Source organism: Chaetodon auriga, chromosome 9 (genome assembly GCF_051107435.1).
Source record: "Chaetodon auriga isolate fChaAug3 chromosome 9, fChaAug3.hap1, whole genome shotgun sequence".
Classification (NCBI taxonomy): Eukaryota; Metazoa; Chordata; class Actinopteri; order Chaetodontiformes; family Chaetodontidae; genus Chaetodon; species Chaetodon auriga.
The window spans coordinates 25425061-25447233 of NC_135082.1; the positions used below are offsets into that span (position 1 = coordinate 25425061).

The following is a 22173-nucleotide window of genomic DNA, read 5'->3' on the forward strand; positions in this document are numbered from 1 at the left end:
TCTTTGTTTGAAAGTAGTTCCAGTGAAATCTGTGATTTATTCAAAATAACGGGGACATTTTTACTGGAAAGACAAGTTGTTGTTGAATTTTTAATGCGTATTTTTTCCATGCTTTGAGCACAAAAAAAAAAACCCATTCCCCCATTTGTATCAGGGTCGCCACAGAAATTCCAGATATCTCAAAATCTCCGCTCATAAAAACAAAGCTATCTGCATGGCTAGATGTTATTAGAGGTTAGTGGAAAAATCTGTCTTTTTGTAATATAGGCGAACTGATGCTTTAAATTTAAGTTCTATGAGTGAGAATGGAGACCAGATTACATAACATAAGCTCAGACATCTAAATTATCCCACCTGTCATTCCCGCGTATGTCATATAAGCTCTGGGAATTTTGCAACAAGATGAATTTATCACTGCTGAGTACGAGCTCTGGTCTCAACCTCTTGGACAAATATATTCCATCACTTAAGGTCTCATAATCGACAGTGCTCAGGAACCACTTGACACGTGAATCATTCATACCGCCCTATAAATAATAAAACCCTGGCAGCCAGTTAGCAGCACCTGCAACTTGAAACAGTAGTTCGTGAAACACAATCTTTTACCTTGTAAACTAATGTGTTTCACCTGCCTCGGCTGGGGCGTCTGGGTCTGCGGCAGACAGGTAGAGGGAACAAAACCCCTCTTCCTGCATCTCCCAGCCTCCTGACCTTGCTTCCTCTTCCTCCAATGAATTTTTCACCAAAGCTCTTTGATATATTCCTGTCCCGTGGGAATCTGGATAATGCAAACTGGAAGCGTGCGGCGTAATTATTTCTCAAAACTGCACTTCTACCCTAATTAGTTCACTCCTCAGAAGTGGGCCTTGCATTATTTACACATCAAGGGGACACACAGGGCGGGAGATAAATATTCATTGTTTGTTGACTTTGCCCCGGTCCCTCGGCTCAGGCGCAAGTTGAGTCGAGAGTCGCTGTCATTGTGGCTTGTTTATGCGGCTTCTGCATCGCTGGTGCCCAGGACATAATCTGTCTTGTTCTTCTGTAATTATCTCCACTCATGCAGACACACAGACACCAATTCAGGGTCGGTTTAATAAGTGGACAACAACCTCATCCTGGCATAAGCAGATCAGATGAGTAAGTGCTCAGTGATGAGATATGTGTGTAATTGTGACCTTGCGCAGATTTGCTCGTCTGTGGTCGGTGTCATGGCAGTAAACAGCAAGAAGCATATTTTATTCAGCCAGACTCTGACACCATTTCAGCCGTGTCTCCCTCAAGCTTTTTGTTGTGGATCATCTTTAATGAACTAAGTTTTTTCCCGAAAGGACTCAGTGGAAGCTGGTACAAAGAGTTTCCTGCTACTGTTGGTTGCAAAGCAGATTTGTGGGACATATGAAGTCTGTTTTCCTGTCCGTAGCCTGGTATGAATAGGCGGCTGTATCTGACCCCCCACCTCGGTGGTCATACGGCCTTGAGGCCCATTGTCCTCTCTTTAAATGCCTGCTGGGAAACTCTTGTTGCCTCAAAAAGCTGCACCCATTGTTGACTTTTGACAACTGTTCTTTTCCCATTTCCTATTTCATCTCACTAATGCGTAGCTTCATCTGTGTGTGTTTCAGGGGGTTGTGAAAGAGAGGTGGGGGCATCTTGTGATGCCTAGCACAAGAATTACCATAATCACTGTCAACATTAATGGAGATCCTATCACTGGAGAATTTAAACATGGCTTTTCCATATTTATAGAGGCAATAAACAGAGAATGCGCAGCAAAATGTCTGTTATGATTCAAAAGCGAGCAGTGTTTACTGGCTTTGAAATGCATATTTGGGTTAGTGGATGAGGTGGAGGGGATCGCAGTTTAAGTTGTGGGATATGAGTGGAAATGTAATATCGCCACACTAGACAGAGAACATCTGAAACCATAAATGTCTCACTCTCACTGTCTCCAGGGTTTCCACTTTCCCTCAGACATTTGCATAGCTGAGCTTGTGTAACTGCTTCTCTGTCGTCCTATAGGTGGTTGTTTGTATTTGATTCCCGCTGGCACTGTAGCAGTAGATGTATTTTGAAGTACAAACTACTGCTCTTATATTGCTTTTAATTCTAGTGCTCTTGTGGTAAGCTGGTCTTTATTTGTTTGTCAAACATTTATGAGCCACTAATGTTGGGTGTTAAGGTCTGGGCTCACAGTGTTGCAGTTCAACCCAAAGGTGTTGGATATTGTGGAGGTCAGGGGTCTGTGCAGGCCAGTCAAGCTCTGCCACACCAAACCGGGGAAGCCGTCCCCTCATGGACCTGGTGTTGTGCATGGAGGCATTGTCATCACATTCTCCAAATTGTCACAAAAAAAGGTGTCTAAAACACAAAACATCAATATTTCCCTGGATTGAAATTAATCCACTCGTGCAAAACCATGAAAAACAAAAGCACAAAATGCATGTGGACAGGGCCGTCCATATACTTTTGTCTGCGGAACGTGTTACCCGCAAGATAGGACTGCGATGGAGGGTTCTCCAAGTGTGGTGGGGAACCATTGGGCTCACATGGTCTTTTGTAAGATGAGGAAAAGTTAAATGTCACTTTGATTTACTTGAAATCACTTCATTTATATAAACAATTGATCTAATCATAGGTTTCACTCTCACCACTGCTGCATCTGTATTAAATTTGGATTATCGGAGCAAGTCTCACTACATGGGACCAAGTTTATCCACATGGGGGGTCTGTGGTCTACAGTAATGTGTGTTTATTTTGGTTTCTAAGACATGAAAGTGAAAATCCCTTAGCTGCAGTTAGTTTGCTCTCCTGTTACACTCACTGTAAGTCTCTATGGAAAAGAGCCTCCAGTCAATTTGTATATTGTACACTTTCCATGAGCTCCAGTGACAGTGGGGTACATGAGGTCTACCGTAGACCCACAATGCAGTTCTCCAAATATGCTAGTTTACGGTAGTTGAACATGAGTGAGTATTTTATCTGGAGAGGTACTAACACTTTTTTTTTTTTTTTTTACCACTGCTGCTACCATACTGCTAAAACTAATGCTACATGTGTGATTTAAAGGTAGCTTAAACACCTCAGGTCACATGAATTCAATAGTCGAGGCAGAGACGGCAGTGACTGCTGCGCTGCTAAGCTAATGCTAGTTGCCTTTTAGTTTGTGTTACTTTTTGATAGTATGATTGTTTAACTACTGCTTTATGCATGTGGTATAACAAACCCAATTACTTAGATGTTTGAGCATCAAAATTGATTATTCAATAAGAGAAAACAGTTAGGAAATAGTGCGTAAATTATCTTGAGCTAAGGCAGTTTCACCAGCTAATGTTAGCTTAAAGATAACTTGCCCGAATGCAGTCACTGCAGTTTGGTTTTTACACCTGTTTTTTAGTTTTACAAATGTTATGTGCTTTTTCACCCCCAAATTAGAATATGGAATAATGATTTTAGACGATATACTTTTTCCTCTAATGTGATCGCGTTTGTCTACTGCTTTATTAGTGTGCTAAAACTCAGTTACTTTGGCATTGGATCATCAAAATTTTATTTCCAATTACAGGAAGCAGAAAAAAATGTGTGAATTAGCTTGAGCTAAGTCAGTCTCACTAGCTAGCCATGAGTCCAGTCACAACATTTTGGTTTTTGCCTGTTTTTTAGGAATTTCACAAGCTGTTTGTCGCAAAACCGTCGCATGTCAATGGCATGATAATTTGCATAGATTAAAAAATGTCAAAAAAAAAAAATGGTTTTAATTCATTGTTGACCAAATATATCAATAGTCTTTGAACGGAAGACTATTACATCTAGATAAATGATCTTTGGTTAGTACAAAAAGTCTCTTTACTTTCTGACCTTTCAAGTCAATATACTACACTTCATCAGTTCACACTTTTCCATTGGTGCCTCGCTGGAGTCGGAGAATGATAACTTTCCCCTGCTTCTGCAGCGTCTTCATCATCTGAAACCCAAGAAGATGGACGTGTTTTTTTCTCTGCAGCGAGGATAACAGCTGTAGCAGCCCCAGTTTGGCAGAGCTTTAACGGAAACTGTGGTGTTTATTCTTCCTCTGCAGGTGGAGATCACGCTGCAGGACGTCAATGACAACCCTCCTGTTTTCCCTAATGATATTCTTGATGTGACCATTGAGGAGAACGTTGGAGATGGCTTCAAGATAATGCAGCTAACAGCCACGGATGCAGACGAGGTAATGGCTCCCCAAGTTTCTATTCTGTCTGACAGTGTTTTTGTACTTTTCTCTGCCCGTTTTCCACTCCACTGCTTTCAGAATAGATATCCTGGGAATGATTTGAATTAAAAATATGCTCTAAATTTTTGTTCCTACAGCGTAGAAAACCACTATAGATTCAAATGGGCTTTTGAGGCCAACACAGCTGTCAGTGTTGAAATGGAGTTAAGCCGACATTTAGTATCTTTACATTGGACCATTTTCATGCCAAAAAAAATTGCAGATATTCAGGGCAGAAAAGCAGTTGAAACAACATTAAGTCTGTGGTAGGAAACTGTAAGGCCCCGGGGAAACTTAACAAACCAGTAATATTTATTACGAAGGTGAGAGTGGTAGCTCATTTATCATGATTCTGATAAAGTTACCAAGCAAAGATGTATTTCACAGCACTTTCCAAACCAAAGTTACATAGTATTTCACGATTATAACATTTTAGTTCAAACAGACAAGTTAGTCAGAGCCACAACAACAGCAAAATAGAATTAAAATAGAAATAACATAAAAGTTAAGAGGAAATTCATCAATCAAGTTAATGTAAGGGGTGTCTTTATAAAAATGTCATTTCAATTAGCCGATCTGTTGGTAAAGAGTAAATTATCCAGAAATTTATGGGTAAAGACAGCAAACTAGTTTTATGTCTCACTCTGGAGACTTCAGGTCTTGATATGGACCCAAAAATTTGAAGTTTTTACTGTGTAGTGCCTGATAGGTGATAACTGAAGGCTCGTTAGCCAATACGCTGCAGTCTGACGACAAATTTTTAGATTAGAAAACGTGACACTGATTTCACAGGATTTTAGGATCATAGGAGGATCATTTACATTTAATAAAAGGCCATCCAGCAAAATGATATGTGCATTCACCCTGATTTTGAAGTAGTAAAAAATACATCTTTGTGGGAATTACATGCATTTGAGAAGTCGAGTGAACAATAGATAAAGTCTGAAACTACTGGAGCCACAGAAGGAGTTTTAGAGGTTTTTAGCTGGACTAAAGATATGGTGTTAAACATGTTATACATTAAACACACTGAAATGATGAATTACTTGATTAGTCAATGGATAGAAAATAATCAGCAACCTTTGTGAGACATCTTGCAATCTAAACAATTAATCAGTTAATTGAAAAAAGTAACCAACATTGCTTTAGAGCGCCGTGTGATGAGCTTAACCCTGAACCTCTTCAACACACCTGACAACACACGGTGACGCAAAGTGGCCAAGACAGATTGTGCTCCTTCACCTTTACACAGTAACGCAAACATATAGACCACCACTCAATCTGTCCTACACACACACACACACACACACACACACACACACACACACACACACACACAGAATCGTCCTTTTCTCTCTCATGTGTTGACGTTATCTGAGACGTGTTGAGGCCACCGGTGTCACAGAGCCTGAAGCAGAGCGGCCAGCGATTGATTTTTCAGCCTGCTGCTCTGATAGTCCCTCCGCAGTCCCCATAGTTCACATTACATCACTGGCTTCACTCTCAATTAGTTAAAGGCTCCATCTTTAGCTGCTTTAGGCAGGATATGGACATTAAATCCTGCAGTGAGCGAAACGCAGGCCCTGCAGGCATCTCCAAGGTCTGCAGTCCCTCGCCAAAGGACACAGTTGAAGTGAATGGAAAAAGTCAGGCCATCGAGGGGAGAGAGATTAGAAAGAGAGAATATGGACTCAAATTTAATGTTAAGTTATGAGGCCACACGTCTTTTATTGCACAGCTGTTACCTCACCCCCTTCGCTTCACTCTGAATGTGAGAAAAGTCGTACAAAGTCTCACTTCTGGCCATTTTTCTTTTATCGGTGGTCTATATTGACTGTAAATCTCAGACCTGGAGGCAGGTCAGTCTTTTCAGTTGGGGGGTTTTAAGGACATTATTTGATTATTTTCTTTTTTCAGCGCCAGAGTACTCACAGCTTTGATCTCGAAAGGTTTAGCATATGTTATTGAAATCAAACTGTGCAGTTGTTCACTTTTTCCTCGGATCTGAATTGAAGAAGCGCGTCAGCCTGAGCTGTGGCCGTGAGATGAAATTTAAGCTGTAAGTCATTTGTAGAAAATGATTCATCTTTACATGCACATATATGCATATAAGTCTTCCAAAATGATCAATTTAAAGGGCTTCCATTGAAGAGAAGGCACATTTCTGCTTCCAGGCAGGGATTTTAAATGAGAGAGAAAACATAGACACTTAAAGAGAATGTAGAGGAGCCTTTTTAGGAATTACAGATTCTGGAGATGTTTACTCCAAACTTCAGTGCTGCCATGAATAGGTTGCTAAATAGAAGCCTGTGCTTCATTCCAGCTCTCACTTGGAGCCAGATACAAGGCCAGCCAAGTCTTTGCCCACATCCTTACGCAGGAAACTTAAGTTGCGCTGACACTAAGCGTACGGAACGTATTTGGAGCCCATGTTGAGAAAGCCACATGTGTGAGCCAGTTCAGAGTAGCCAAGAGTGCAAGCTGTTGGCCAGCTGACGGGCTGAATTCAGACATCATAATGATCCCATCCAATTTAACAGTGCTACATGTGGGATTCATGTGTGAGGGTATTAAAACGCTGTTTCTATGCATCCGTTTTTCACTACGCCCATTTCCACCCCAAAAAGAAGGAAGAGGTTGCATTTGGGCTGAAAGAAAATCAATATAAAACTTTGCTCTTTTGTTAAATGCAGGCTAGGCCTCTCTGAAAATGTTTCTCACCTCATTTGAAAGAAATATGCTGCCTTTTGTGCCTTTGGAAAGCCTGTGAATGTTTTATTAGAATTCTGACCTTATGTGGAAAATATGTCACAGGTAAAAACCTTTTCTTAATGAAGAAAAAAGTGCAACAATGGGTGTTTTAGGAGAGGACTCCGAGAGTAAGTGTAGCCTCAAAATGAACAGTAATGTGTTCCAGAGGCCTGCACGCCCACTGCAAGCATATTTCTGGACACGTTTTGCAGTTGTGAATGCATTCAAGACAGATTTCCTAAGCAGCAGTGCAGCCGGTTGGACCTTTATCTTTGAACTCTCAGTGACAACACGTTGCTTGTTTTTCAGGAGTCTGTGTTATGATTGGCTTGCTCGTTCGGTGCTGTTGCATACAGGAAGCTCGCTATCCCCGCCGGCGCTGTCTGCTTCACACCTCTCACTTCTCATAGGAACTGCGTGCTCCCAAAAACCACTCATCTGCTAAATGAGTTTCCTTCTGCTCCAGTCTGGTACACTTTGCTCCCTGGAATTAATTGGTCAGCTCCCCGCCCCCCCTTCCCAACCCCAACAACCCACAGTGTCTTTGGAGAGCTGTAAAGTAGTCAAACCCTTGAGTGAAGGTCAAGAGGGCGAGCATTGTGTGAGTGTGTGTTTGTGTGTGTAAGATCTTAACAACTTATGCTAGTTTAATAAAGAGAGATGGGACTAGTCAGAAGAATTACTGCGATAAAATGAGAGTTTTTTATGTGTATAAATGCTTTCCCCCGTTCTTAAGTTGTATACGTATGTGTGTGTGTTGGACTGTGGCCTAGATGGACCCCCTGCTCGGCCTCTCCCACCTCCCTCGCTCTGCCTTTGAACCCTATCAGAAAATTAATTGGCAGACCGCGGGTGTTGGGTTCCGGACTGCAGCCCAGGTGGCTGATGGGATTGCCAGATCTGGAGCCACTGATTGATGACAGCAGGGTCCTTAGATGAGTAGAGCCTCACTCCGTCCTCCTCGTCTCCCTCATTTTTTACTGGGTTTGGATCCCTGACCAGTTCTCTGGTAATGCAATGAGAGACGAGGTCAAGAAGACGGAGGTTTTATCCGTCATAAAAACAGGCCACGGGAAAGAGATAAGAGCAAGTCATGAACTTGGCCTGAAGATATTGACTCCGTCTGAAACTTTTGGCAAACGACAGCCATGTCCAGACTTGTTGGAGCATTAACATTAATGCATAAAGTCTGTTAAAGTTAGAAGGGAAAGAGAATATTTGTTTGTTTGTTTTGTACTCTGGTCTGTTCCATCATCACAATGAGTGAAATACAGAAATATGTAATGTTTTCCTCACCCGCTGCCTGGCACTGGGTAAAACTTTCACATATTGGTAATTCTATCAAAACTTCATGAATATGAACCTACAATATCTCTATCTATAAATTGGACTTTGCCATCTCAGACATTGGGTCATTTTTAGAAAAAAGCCTCGACGTAATCCAATATTACCTCACCTTTTGGTCTCCACCATCTCCTCAAGGAAATAATTATCCTGTCCTCTGAGCAGTTTTAGGCTGCACAGGGGCCATACAGTGAGTTTATAAGAGCTTTTCAGCTAAAAACAACTGCAACTGTAAACAAGGCAAATGAGAATGAGACAAAACAATGAGCTGAAAGACGCTAAAACGCTCCGTAGAGCAGAGAGGAACTGCAGAGTCTGTGGGTTTTAGATTGCACATTTTTTTTCCAGTTTCAATGTTAATTAGTGCATCTTCATGCAGCAGCAAAGACACAAGAAGCTGAGGGATCTTAGTCATCTTCACTGGAAACCTTTTACATGAGGAAGCACAAGCGTCAGAGGGGCAAAGATGCTGAACAGCAGCGATCAGCACAACAACAGGGAGCTGAGAAAAGTTTGACTTTATGCTAATATCCTAAAAATAGCGCTTGTGTTCCCACAGAAAACTGCTTAATTGCTCAGGAGGGGTTGAATATGTAACTTACGTGCTCAGCAAGTGCGCTGCCTGAAAGCTGCAGATTAGGCGAGAGGTGAGAGACGGCGTGCCTCTTTGTATCGCAGCGCACAGCTCGCATACTCTGCAGCAGCTAATGTTACCCTCCAGCATTGTTGCATGCTTAAGTTAATGCAAAATATAGTTTGTCATGTGAGCACCATTGTCCACCGAGGCAGTAAATGTGTCAATATGCAGATACAGCAACAGCTTAATGCAACGCCTCCTCACATAAGCCTTTCCATTGTCCTGGCGAGATCAAAAAGCATCACGCAAACATCAGACATAGCTGCGAGAGTCTCTTTTAGCTTCGCTCTTAACCAGCTGTAACCAGAGCTTCGTCTCACTGAATAGCAGTAGCTTTTTGATGTTGCTTTTTCTTTTTGGCAGAAGACACAGAGTGAGACAGTTGTCTGATCTCTTATTGTCCCCGGCACAAAAATAAATGTCAAGCTCTGTCGTCAGGCCCATTCAGTTGTCATATCGCATTCAGTCCTCCTCTCCTATTCCAAAGCCTCTTGCTAAAGCTATCACATGTGTCATGGTGCTTGTACTTGTCCAAGGTAACAGGGGATCTATTAGTTGCATTTATAGAGGAACACTATAGCCCCAGAAGTTCAAAGACTGAGAGGGAATCCCACTACAACGTCGCCATTCAACTTCTGTGTTTCTTTTTCTTCTTCTCTGTCTAGTGTGGCCTGACCTCGTCCTTAAAGGTCCTGCGAACGCTACATTTTATAACTGATTAAAAATTGCTAAAATCTCTATTATTTCAAGTATTTTTCTGTTCCTTGAGTGCTAAAAGACATTTTCCTCAAAACAAGCCGAGACATCTGTCCCTGTACAAAAGTATTTAAACAAGTTTGTTGAATCCATCATTTGTACTTCTGCAGCAAGTTTTTTCATACTGTCTTCTTTCAAGATAATGATAGAAAATTCTTCAGTTGTGCAAACAGGTTGATTTTCTTTTTGGCAAAGAAATAATGTTACTACACCGACAGATTTTCTTCACTTGTTTAAAGAAAACAAGACTTTGAGGGCTGAATGATTGAAAATGACATTAAGGTTAAAGTTTTCTCCCTTTGTGACTTTGTGTTTCACCAGAGGATTCTTGCTAATCAAAGGCTTTCATAAAGTTTGGAGGTTGTCTCGTGTTTGCACTGGGCAGCTGTGTAGAGCCCCTTCCGTTGTCTTCTTCCGTCAATGTCTCCATCTTGATTCGTGATCTATTGAACAGTCTCTTTGAAACCACAAGCCTTTGCTTTATGTCGTGTCTCCACGAAGAAGCCTCTCATTCATGCCAGACGAGTAGGTAGTTTGATCTGGAGACGTGACACGCTAACGTGTGGTAAACAATCTGATTTCCTCCCGGCTAGAGTCGCTTTGATGCTTGTAATCATGATGCTCTTCCTCTCCCGTGGCCTGAGAACTCACAGAGTTGAGCAAAGAACATCTGACCTGCTCGTCCTGAGAGAGTTGGAACAATCTTATAGAAATCATAGCTATCAAATACTGACTTCATAGTAGAAGAACATGCACAAACATTGCAAACAATGCACAAATCCGTTAAAGTTCAGGTTACTGTATTTGCAAGTCAGAAAGTTGCATTAATTCTCTGTCTTCTCCTCAGGGTCCCAACGCTCTTGTGACCTACACCATCATCAGTGGGGCCGATGACAGCTTTCGGATCGACCCAGAATCCGGTGATCTGATCGCCACAAAGAAGCTGGATCGGGAGCGCCGTTCAAAATACTCCCTGCTGGTGCGTGCAGACGATGGAAAACAGTCATCCGACATGAGGCTGAACATCACCGTCAAGGACGTCAACGACCACACGCCCAAGTTCTCCCGTGTCACGTATTCGTTTGATATCCCTGAAGACATGGCGCCAGGTAAGGCCTCAGTGTCACTCAGTGAAGCATCCAAGTGCAAACTGATGATTGTAGACGTAAAGTAGAAGATTGTAGACTCAGACAGGCGATGTTTTGTCTTCTGCAAAAGCCCTTAGACTGAGCTGAGACAGCTCTGTTAAGGTCATCAAGAGCCTCAAATTATTAGGAGCTGCTTCTTTGTAGCAGTTTATAAAAGTATTTTTACTTTTTTTGAACATTTTTATGTGACCGTTGTAGCTCTCCAAAATCCTCCGTATCTTCCTTAAGGGGAAAATTAAGAGTTTAATAGGTCAAAGGGACGGTAACTGATATTTGATTTATGTGGAAATCTATCAGCAACCAGCAAGATTTATAACAACACTGACAAATGTCTGGCACGGCTCCCTCACCCCTCTCAGTCACAAGAAAGAGACAAATGAGGTTATCCAGTGAGGATTTACATTTCTCATGTACAGCACTAAAAAAAAGCACTTAATAATTAGCTTCATCCCTAAGTGATCGGTTTAAACACCAATGAATTCAGGAGTTTTGGTTCCATAAGACTACAGGCCAAGTGAGTCTGTTATTTTAGCTCCTGGCCGGGCCGTCACTGACTCACTGTGATTAATAAACAGCCCTAATAACCCCCTGCAGATAAATTAAAGGCATTTTCTTCTATAAGGCTGTAAAGTCTAACTTCTCGCCTCCGTGTTGAAACCCGTCTGATTCTCGCAGGCTCCATCGTGGCGGCGATCCTGGCCAGCGACTCTGACTCAGGGGCGAACGGAGAGGTCACCTACTCGCTGGAGGAGGACGACGAGGACGAGACGTTCCTCCTGAACCCGGTGACGGGGGTTTTCAACGTGACGCGCCCGCTGGACTACGAGACTCAGCAGTACTTTATTCTGACAGCGAAGGCCCAGGATGGAGGGGGGCAGGCCAGCACAGTCCGAGTCTATTTCAACGTCCTGGACGTGAATGACAACCCGCCCATCTTTAACACCAGCGTGTACAGCACGTCTGTCTCAGAGAGTCTGCCGCCTGGATCCAGTATCGTCACTGTTGGGGCCAGTGATGCTGACGACGGTATGTACATGCAGTAAAATACATGGAAGGTGGAAGAAATACATGAGAAGTACTGCCTGTATACTAGGTCTGTATTTGATCAGACAAATAAATGATAATGATGATGCTTTGCATAAAATGATATATATGACAAACAAAGATCGTAATATTTGGCAGAATAACATGCAGTTGGACTGTCAGTTGTTTTCATAGATGACAGGCGTCATAATTACAAGAAAACAACAGCATTAAACTCAACTGAAAACTGAGACAAAAACATATTCAACAGCAACGTAAGACACTTAGATTGTGTAAAATGCTTCATATGTAGATAAAAAAAAACATCTAAACCAGTTACTGGCAGTTCATGTTAGATGTATAAATTGTCATTTATCATTTTCTCAACATCAGAGACAAAACCACAAATAGCATTTTGGCACCAATTTGACACTTTAACCAGATTCTCAGTTCATTGATTCAGGTGATGATTTTTCTAGTGATTTTACCACTGATCACAGAAGTTTTTTAGCAAAATACTATATTTAGAAATACTTGGCAGTACTGCCAAGGATGTATTAGCGGAAGAGAATTGCATTTATCACAAGACAGATATTCTAAACTGTACTTAAATCCTAGTTAAGTCAAAAGTATCCCAGAGATTTCAATATGTTTAAACAGTTCTGTGGGAAAGTTTAAATGTAATTTCATTCTGTATAAATCAAGTGTGAGTTAGCCATAGCAGCTTAATTTAATGTAGGCCTGTCATTTTGTTATGACAGTTGGTTACACAGAAGCTCTCAAACCTCCTTTTTATTTTTCATTTTTATTTTGCGTCATGCTCGAGTGATTTGGTGAAATACGTCTTCACCGTGTGATTAAGTGGCTTGAGTTATTTCTGCGTTTCAGGTGGTGGCTTTCGTGTCTGTGAAGTGCCGTGTGGTATTTGAACAGCCACCGCTACTCTCCTCTGCTGTAATTACCGCTTCACCCAGGCCTAGTGTGGTTATAGTGACCTACATTCCTGGGAAATACGCTGCCTAGTTCTCAACCAGAGTCTGGCTTCTTTCTCCGCTGTCCACATAATCTGACCGCGTCGTCCTCTCAGATATATAGCTGCCGCTTTCCACTGTCAAAATAAAACACCGCCATTGTTAGCACTTCCTAAGCCCTGACCCCCGACCCCCAGACTTTGTCTCGAGACGGCGTAGCCTAAACTCGGATGGAAGTAGCACTCAAGCTTTTGATAAGGGATTACTTGTGTACTGTAAATACACGCTGGAGTGTGGGAAGGTGCCGGCACTTTCCACATGAATACCCCGTTGAGTTGAATTACAGACGCTCAATTTAAGCTCATTTTAACCCCCAGTTCTAGGGGAGGCTGCAGATTAGGCCAGATTTCAAGGTTAGATAGTTTACTGCACCCATCCACTGGGTCATATAGTAGGTATCTCATTTGAATTTAAATGTTTGAGTTGGGAGGAATTTTCCTAAATGGCACAACCACGTTATCAGTTTCGGAAGTGGTTTTCAGTGTTTCTGTTTTGATAGCCATCTGTCATTCGACATGAACGCATCGTCAGCTTGGAGGACTGGAGTAGCAGCCAGAGCTCAAGCTGTTGCACATGCACAATTTGTGGAAATGGATGTTGATAATGCATGTAAGTGCCTAAGTCAAACATGTACAGAATATTTAACAGACATATCTGAAACAATGGATGTCAAAAATATCATCATTCGACCTTTGTGTTATCTGGTTATTTTTTTGATTCAAGGTCATATTGAAAAGTTCCTTGCAGATTAATTTATTTTTGGCACTGTGCCTGTCAGTTGACAAGATTTTGAGTTAAAAATACACCCTAACTTTTGTTGATTCCTCACTCTGGGAAAATAACCTTGCGAGCAAAATGCACTTAAAGATCTTTCGTCCGTCTCATTGTTGTTCACTATCTGCTGATTGCATTTTCTTTGTTTTACCTGATAATAAACACAAGGTTTTGGAGTGTTATTCAGACAAAACAAGACTTTTGAAGATGTCACCTTGGACTGGTGGGAAAGAACAGGAAGTTATTGCTAATTCCTGACATTTTCTAGACAAAATTAATTGAGAATACAATCTGCATATCAGTCCATAATCAATAAAATTGTAAATTTGTGGGTGAGGAAGATCAAAATTTTCTATTTGTTACTTTTTATTGACATTTGGAACAAAGCCAGCATGTGTAGATACTCTGTATAGCTTTAAGAGATCACCTTGAAAGAAATCAAAACAGTAATCGTCATCATTGTCTTCTGATTCCCTCTTGTTATGTCTTCCAGGCCCAAACGCCCAGCTCCTCTACAGAATTGCATCTGGTGATCCCCAGGGCCACTTTGTCATCACCAAAGGAGGAGTCCTCCAAACCAAGAGGGGCTTGGACAGAGAAACCCAATCCTTCTACAACCTGGTGATCACAGTCAACGACCTGGCTCTGCCTCCCGCGACCCGCTTCACCAGCACTGCCCAGGTGTCCGTCATTCTTCTGGACGTCAACGACTGCCCTCCGACCTTCACCTCTCAGAAGATGACCTACATCCAAGAGAACACTCCGGTGGACACGGTGGTGTTCACTGCCCACGCCGCAGACGCTGACAGTGGACCCAACAGCTACGTTGAGTACTCCCTCAGAGGACCCTTTGGTAACAAGTTCAGCATCGGTACAATCGACGGAGACGTCAGGTTGGTTGGGGAACTCGACCGTGAGGAGCTTTCCAACTACACCCTCACAGTGGTAGCTACAGATAAAGGCGAACCGCCTCTGTCTTCAACAATGGAGGTGACTATGATGGTCCTGGACGTCAACGACAACACGCCAAGCTTCTCACAGAATATCTACGACATTGAGATCGAGGAGAACACCTTGACTGGGACTGATGTCATCCAGGTGTTTGCCAGTGATGCGGACGAGGGCACCAACGGGCAGATCCGGTTTTCTATCTCCGGAGGCAACACCAACTCTGATTTCAGGATTGATTCGGTTACAGGGGTGATTTCAGTGGCCAAGCAGCTGGACCGTGAAGCGCGGTCTTCCTATTCGCTGGTGGTCCAAGCCGCGGACCGAGGCAGCAGCCCCAGGGTGGACCGAGCAACAGTCAACATCGTGTTGCTTGACGTCAACGACTGCTCGCCTGTCTTTGAGCTCTCTCCTTACACTGTCAATGTTCAGGAGAACGTGGAGAACCTACCAAAAAACATTCTGCAGGTCAGTATGTTTGTTTTTTCTCTTGTGAAGACATTCATTGAAATTTAAGCCGATGTCATGAACATTCACAGACAGGACTTACTGAATGAAAAGAAGCCAGTGTTTTGAATGACAGTTCTAAGGCCTTAAATAAGCTAATGACTTAACCACATTTGTAGTAATACTAACTTAATCAGTGCAGGTATGTGAGCAGTATCAGTGCACTGAACCAATAACCACGGCGGTCTTATTTTGCTAAATGCCATGACAAATATCTGACTGAAATGATAAAGAAATGATATATGACTGCAATTTGCTCTGCACAATTAGGGCTTTATGGGATTTCACTGAAATATGAAACTGGGCTAAATTGCATGACAAGGCCATTAACATCCCAACTACCCTGATGACTAAATGAACCATATATAAAAAATGGAGGGGAAGGACTGATTTCCAGTGACGGCACAGTTTCATTTTCTTTCGCTTGTGTACCTTGTGAGGAAATGAGGGTACAGTTATGTGGTGGGAAGGGGTCCAGACGTGGTGGGTTTTGCCACACAAGAACACACATCTGTACACTAACCATGCACGGCAGGGAGGGCTGGGGAACCCGCAATGCATTGTGGTAGTTAAATGCAGCAACATGAGGGGAAAAATCAAACCGACTAATAGTTTCATACTCAGAAACTATTAAATGTATATCTGTCCTTAATCCTCACAGCAGCCCGGTGGAGGCTTTTCTGGCTCGGCTTGTCTTTTTGCGGACTCCCTGGAAAAGTCAGATTAGACAAAGTGAAGTAGTAATGATCTTCCTTCCCTCAACAATTACCTTCATGGTGTCGCTCAGCACCGTGATGGTAATTAACAATCAGCTGCTTCAGTGGAAAGACTGAGGGTGGTGGTTATACTGGGTTACTCCCAGCTATATTTGGTTGTGTGAATCGAGCTTCTTTGAGAAAAACAACAGTGAAATGTGCAAGAATAAGGTTTTTTGATTTGGGAAATATGACACCTGGCTTACTGCTGTGGTGTTTCTGCAGTGCTCTTCCCAGACATCACTAGTCAGCTAACGTATTGTTTCGATACACTGGAATATCAAGTTTATTTATATAACCCAAAAGCACACGTTTGTCTCCAGTGATGGAAAGTAAATAACTATGTTGATTCAAGAACTGCACTTAAACATCATTTTGAGCTACTTTTCTTAAAGTAGGACCAAGGTCACCTATAAAACATATGATCCACAGCTCTAATATGATGTGCTGGTATAGATTTAACTACCTAACGGTATGCAAAGCAGTTAGAATTAGCACCACCTTGACAAGCTGCAACATTAAAAAGTTGATCACACTTTAATGCATCATTAATGTAACCCAATTATTTAATATATATGATGATAATACTCTTGAAGGCCCATTCTGTTAGTATTTTGATGTTTGATATTGTTGATTAGCTGTTTGTACAGAAAATGATAACTCCTATCCTGAGGGTTTTATGAGAGTATGAATGAAATATACTTAAATTATTAAAGTAAAAGTACTCATTAAGGAGTTCTGTCAGTATCACATTACTAGTTATTACATTATTTGATTATTATCGTTGATGCATTAACATGTAAGCACTAATTTAATGATGCATTGTAATGTGCTGTATTTTATGTGCTGATTATAGTTTTTTAAATCTTTATCTACAAAGTAAATTTAAGCTTAAGCTGCCAAATGAACGTAGTTGAGTAAAAAGTACATTTCCCCTGAAACGCTGTGGAGAAGGAGTGTGAAGTTGCATAAAATTGAAACATGGCTTGACAGTGTTTGAGTAAATGTACTTAGTTACTTTCCATCACTGCTGCCATGACATTAAAGCTCCCTCTGACATTCCAGTTCTTCTATTTATTCCAGACAAACTGTTGTTCATCTGCTGGAAATGAGAAACACATTTCTTGTACAAGAAGAAGAAGTTTGATCCCCAGAAATCTCCTCAAGAGCTTGTTTCTGTGTTTTCCAGGTTGTCGCCAGAGATGACGACCAAGGTGCCAACGGCCAGCTGAGCTATATGCTCAGTGGTGGGAACGATGAGGGCGCGTTCAGCCTGTCGTCCAGCGGTCAGCTGAGCCTGACCCAGACTCTGGACCGCGAGGCTCAGGGGAAATATATCCTGCTGATTACAGCCACCGACTCAGGTAAGACCGCAGTGGAAGTTTGGAGCTGTGAGGGCGGCTGATACCATCTTGAAATGTTTGAAAGATGATTTTATGCTGGCCTTGCAGTATTATGTTTCAGTTTATAGTGTTCCAAAATCAGTTGTTTATGTCTGAACTCGTACCACATTCAACTTGTTAAACTTTATCATCCATGATCTGGTGTATTTGGTGAGGACTGAGCAATGTGTTACACTGCATGTCCTTACACGGACATTGTTGAATTTCAGCAAAGCTCGAAACATGTTTTGTAATCAGCCAGCAAAACCGAGCTGCGAAAGAATATTTTCAAAAACTAACAGCAATGTCAACAAACAGCATTTTGATTTCATAGTGTGCACACTGCTCTTTTTGTGTGGCACAATAACCTAAACATTCGAGAGTTTTTAGCTTGCAAAATAGTGGGTGTTTTTTGACCTATTCTCCAGAAGTCCCTTCCGCGGGTTCAATTGAACAGCATCCCCTGTTTATTTGGATACGGCGGTAGAGCTTGTTATAGCCAGATAAAAGGTTAACTTGTTATTGCATAGAGGCCAGTTAATGTGCAGTTAAAGGAGTACATGCGTATCCCTGTTGCAGCCAAATCACATGGTATCCCAGTTAAGTATATGTTTCCCCGAGCTGCTCTGGCACAGCCGTCATGGTCTGAGGGTGGTTCTGTTTCATTCCTGGACTGACCATGTGACCATTCATAATGCTGTGTATTTTTGACTGTGCGCAGGCTTTGGTGAGAATTGGAGCCATGTTGCATGGAGCGTCTTGTTTTTGAAAAATAGAAACACTTTTGAGCACTGCATCCGTTTACTAGTCAGCGAATCATTTGCATATTTGTGGGATTGTATTTGTTGCAGTTTGGGCAACATTTTCAGTACAAGTGCAGGTTAATCAAAAACTGTGCAGCGTCACATCTTCATATAATCACGTCTGAGTAACAAAACATGTTTTCTTCCTGCTGTGTTGAGATTTTCTTGCTTCATACAGTGTTCAGAGGTTTGTGCCACATGGACAAAGTTGCCCAACAAGCGAACATACTAATTAGGATTCGATCCCTTTTTGTACGCTTCACAAGGAGTCCATATTTAGAGCCCTGACAACAATTCCAAAATATTTTGACAGGACTTTTCAGTACAATGTCGGTAAGAGGCAGAAAGAGGGATTTTGGGGTAGAATATCAAAATATGAAAAACCCCATAATCATAGTACCGGCCAAATTACCCAGAAGCATTTTCTCACATTTTTGAGGCCTCGGCTGAGACAGTGGGGGGAAATGGTTCTCCCAGGCGCTATCTGGCAGGAAATGTTGAAGGTGGATGGTGCAGACATGTCTCCAAGTCTGCTGTCTACCATGACCCATTTTCAACCACAGACATTTATCTTAACATGTTACAGTCTGCCTTTATACTCCTGTACTGCTGTATTTGACTAGTTCTACTCCAAAACACTGTGTAAGAGAGAGGAAAAAAGACTCAGGAGGATTTATCACCCTCAGCCTTCAGTCTGTGAAAGTATTATTCTGCTAGACAAGGACTTCAGCTATCTGTCAAAAAATTATGTTGTGTTGTCAAATTTGAGTCCATGAGTCCTGCAGCTGCCACTGTGCCCCACACACACACACATCATCATCTCAAGTGTTACGTGACTTGATCAGACAAAGCTTGTCTTGTGAACGAATCATCGGCTGGCTTCCATGTATTTCGCGTAGGACTGCGTGCCTGTGCATTGTGCTATAGTCCGTGCTCCTGGGACGCTTTCAGTCATTTCAGTCAAGGTAAACTCATTAATCGCAGCCTGAGCAGAGCTTCAGGACGCTCTGTGCTGACTGAAATCTGTCATGAAATGGATGGAAACAAAGGAGCTCACCGGGTGCTGGTTCCCATAATGGCTTCTGGCTCGGGAGAACAGCAGAATTTGGCAAACGTCTGCCATTATTTGAAAATCTGAGCGCAGCCCCCTGAAATGTGGCATCCATACAAGCTGCTTAAATGTGTTTTACAAGACGTCTTGTTGAGAGGAAACTTGAAGATCAGACCTGGGATATTTCACTCTTTTTTCTCTCTCTCTCTTCCTTGTTTATGGAAAGTTGTATGCAGCATTTCTGAGTTAACTAGTTATGCAGATAGCTGGAGACAGTAGAGGCTGCAGGGTCTGAGGCCGATCTTAACGCTGGGCCAACATCTGGGATCAGCTGCAGGCAAATCAGATTTGTAAGCCATTGCTTACCAACATGCCCCCATGGAGGAATGTTAGACAATAAGATTTCCGGCAGAGCCGCACAGTAAAATACTTTTGCCACTCAGTGTTTATGGGGTGGCTTTCAGTGAGCATCTGTGATTGAAGAAAACACATTTTTATGCATCTGGCAGCTGATCAGGTGTAGGATTTTGCAGCTGATTGGTCTTTTTGTAGAAATCTGTTCCATCCTTTTCCTGTCAGTGTTCATGAGCTTCACCACTTTACATCATATGAAGATGCTGGTTTCACCTAGTAAGTAAATAATGTTGCCAGAAGCTTTTTTATATTAGCGTCCTAATACAGAACAGTTTGTTATTGTTGCATTTACATGAACAATCATCTCTTTCATTTGTGGGTTAGTTTGCGCTTTTCCTTTTAAGGATTTCACTCTTTAATTTCTCATTTCAGGTTCTGTCTCTGAGTTTTTGACATTAAGGGTCATGTTGAAAATAAATGCACCCATTTCTCACCCTTGTTTTCAATGTGTTTTGTAAATCCTCAGATAAATCAAATAGGAAGGGAAGTATTCAAGCTAAGTTAGAGAAGCCTGTGATAAGTTACATTGTGGGACTTAGCTAAAATTAACCATAATTGATGGAAAATGTAGATTAAACCACTTTGTGTGACAGTGGTGTGTATGCACATGCTCGTGTTTGCATGTATTCTTTGTTTTGTTGCGTGTGCTTGTGTTGTGTGTTTTGTCTCTTGCCTCTGAGTTCGTGTGAGTCTGCATGTGGTGGTGAGAGCATCCTCGGGGCGCATTGACATGCACCGTGTTTGGTCACATTTATTAAAGAGAAGGCACAGTAAATCCCTTGGCCCATGCCTATTATGGCGGATACGGTCGCATAGAAATCCCGTGTCTTTCACATGCCTCCAGCACATCGCTCCATAGTGCCGCACTGTTTGTATATGGTCTTTTGGCTGGTGGGTGAGGGGAAGTTTTTAGGGGCTAAACGACCGCTTAGCAGATAAAGAATTTTAATGACCATCCCTCTTTAAAAGCAGGAGCTTTTATTCTCCTGAATGGCTCCCATGAATCGGGTGTATAAACCCTCCAGTCTTCTTGAGTTTTTTCCCCCTGACTTGATTAATTGATTGAATAATGATCTGTCAGTCTCCAGTCCGTCATCAGAACAACAAAGAAAATTGGAGCTGAGCATGTATCTATCCATCTCTGGCACCTCCAGCAAATAGCATAACACTGTGGAGCAGAAGAAGTGCTGTACGAACACTGATAACGGTGTTAAAACAGGGCCGTTGCGAGATCACTGTCCAACGCTTGCCACAATAAATCTTTAATGGGGTCCATTTCTGAAGGTTTCAGCCAGTCTGCAGTCTAGTGGCAACACAAGACTTAGCCAAATAAAATATCAGGTTCCTCAAATGAACTTTAACAGAGCAGTAACATTCTGGATCAGCTCTTAAAAAACTTTGCAGTAACAATGTGGTCTTGCAGAGTTTTTTCCTATCGCCTGTTTTCTCTTTTCCACTCCCTGGTACACTTTAACAATTGCTGGATTTGAATGTTTGTGTAAATAGCTTTGGTAAGAAATGGAAGGGGGGCGTTTAAAAAGGTGGTGTTGGTTGGATGATTAGTGCTTCAGCCTGGCAAGATCCACTTTTTAATGATGTTTATTTGCTTTGTTTCTCTTAGGAGTCTGGTTAGCACATCACGTTCTCACACAGCTAATTATATCATAACTAGTTGTAGCTGTTCATGACTTGCTTTTCTGTTATGAATAACTTGCAGTGTGTGATGTGTGTGCATGCTTTCACTCATAAACACTTATCCAAAGTCATATTTCAGATTTATATGGCCCATGTATGAACATTATAGAGTTGTATTATGAGCGAGTTACACTGCCAGTGTATGCTTTCCACCTCTCACACTGGTTATGATCTGTTGGTATTGCTGTGTCACCATAAAACGAGGAAACAGTCACTAAATGGTCCGCAGATGCACTGCTAAATAGGGATTTCCAAACATTCAACAACACAGCAAATAAAAGCGCAATTGTAGTAAAAACACAAAAGGCGAATCACTTTATTAAATTTCACCACAGGCCCTAAAATATGAGGAAAAGCAGCACTTTGTGTCTGTCGATATGCTTTCCTTCACTGCCTGCAAACCGCCAAACCCTATCCGTAACATATGGTGAAGAAATTATGCAAAAGCATTCAGACGCAGCACTCCATAAATAACTGGCGAGCTGTATAAGATTTTAGGTTTAATTTGACGAATGCCTCTGAGATCGCTGTATTATTAGAAATATTCTTTCCCCCTTATCCCGTGTAGCTGCTTTCTCCGACTGAGATATCCCTTTCACTCTGTTGCTTGTTAGCTGTGAGAAAACCTCTGTTTACTCTGTTATGTTTGGCAAACTGTGCAGTGGGACAGCTCGCACCCTGCACTCAGCTCCTCCGACGCCATTCATGGGTGCCGGACGGGGTCGCATTAAAAGAAGCTTTGTCGCAAAGCAACAGGTTCTCAGAGGCAGAAAAATGTCAATTTTGTCTTGATGGCAGCCAGTTCTCTCCCCGCCCCCCCCTCCAAGGTAATGATGTGTCTTATTTACGCTGTCCCTTAAGAGCATAAACCGCAATTAACCGTTTAGCCTTAAGCTTCAGGC

General features: G+C 42.1%; 1 protein-coding gene across 2 annotated transcripts in view; it reads left to right on the plus strand.

The window, feature by feature from the left end:
* fat4 (FAT atypical cadherin 4) overlaps positions 1-22173 on the plus strand; it is a 103774-nt gene that overhangs the window by 49488 nt on the left and 32113 nt on the right. For both annotated transcript variants that reach the window (XM_076738995.1, XM_076738996.1), the window contains exons 2-6: positions 4079-4210; positions 10588-10849; positions 11564-11914; positions 14210-15132; positions 17116-17290. In XM_076738995.1, the coding sequence (XP_076595110.1) occupies positions 4079-4210; positions 10588-10849; positions 11564-11914; positions 14210-15132; positions 17116-17290 (1843 nt within the window). The remainder of the gene's footprint in view (positions 1-4078; positions 4211-10587; positions 10850-11563; positions 11915-14209; positions 15133-17115; positions 17291-22173) is intronic.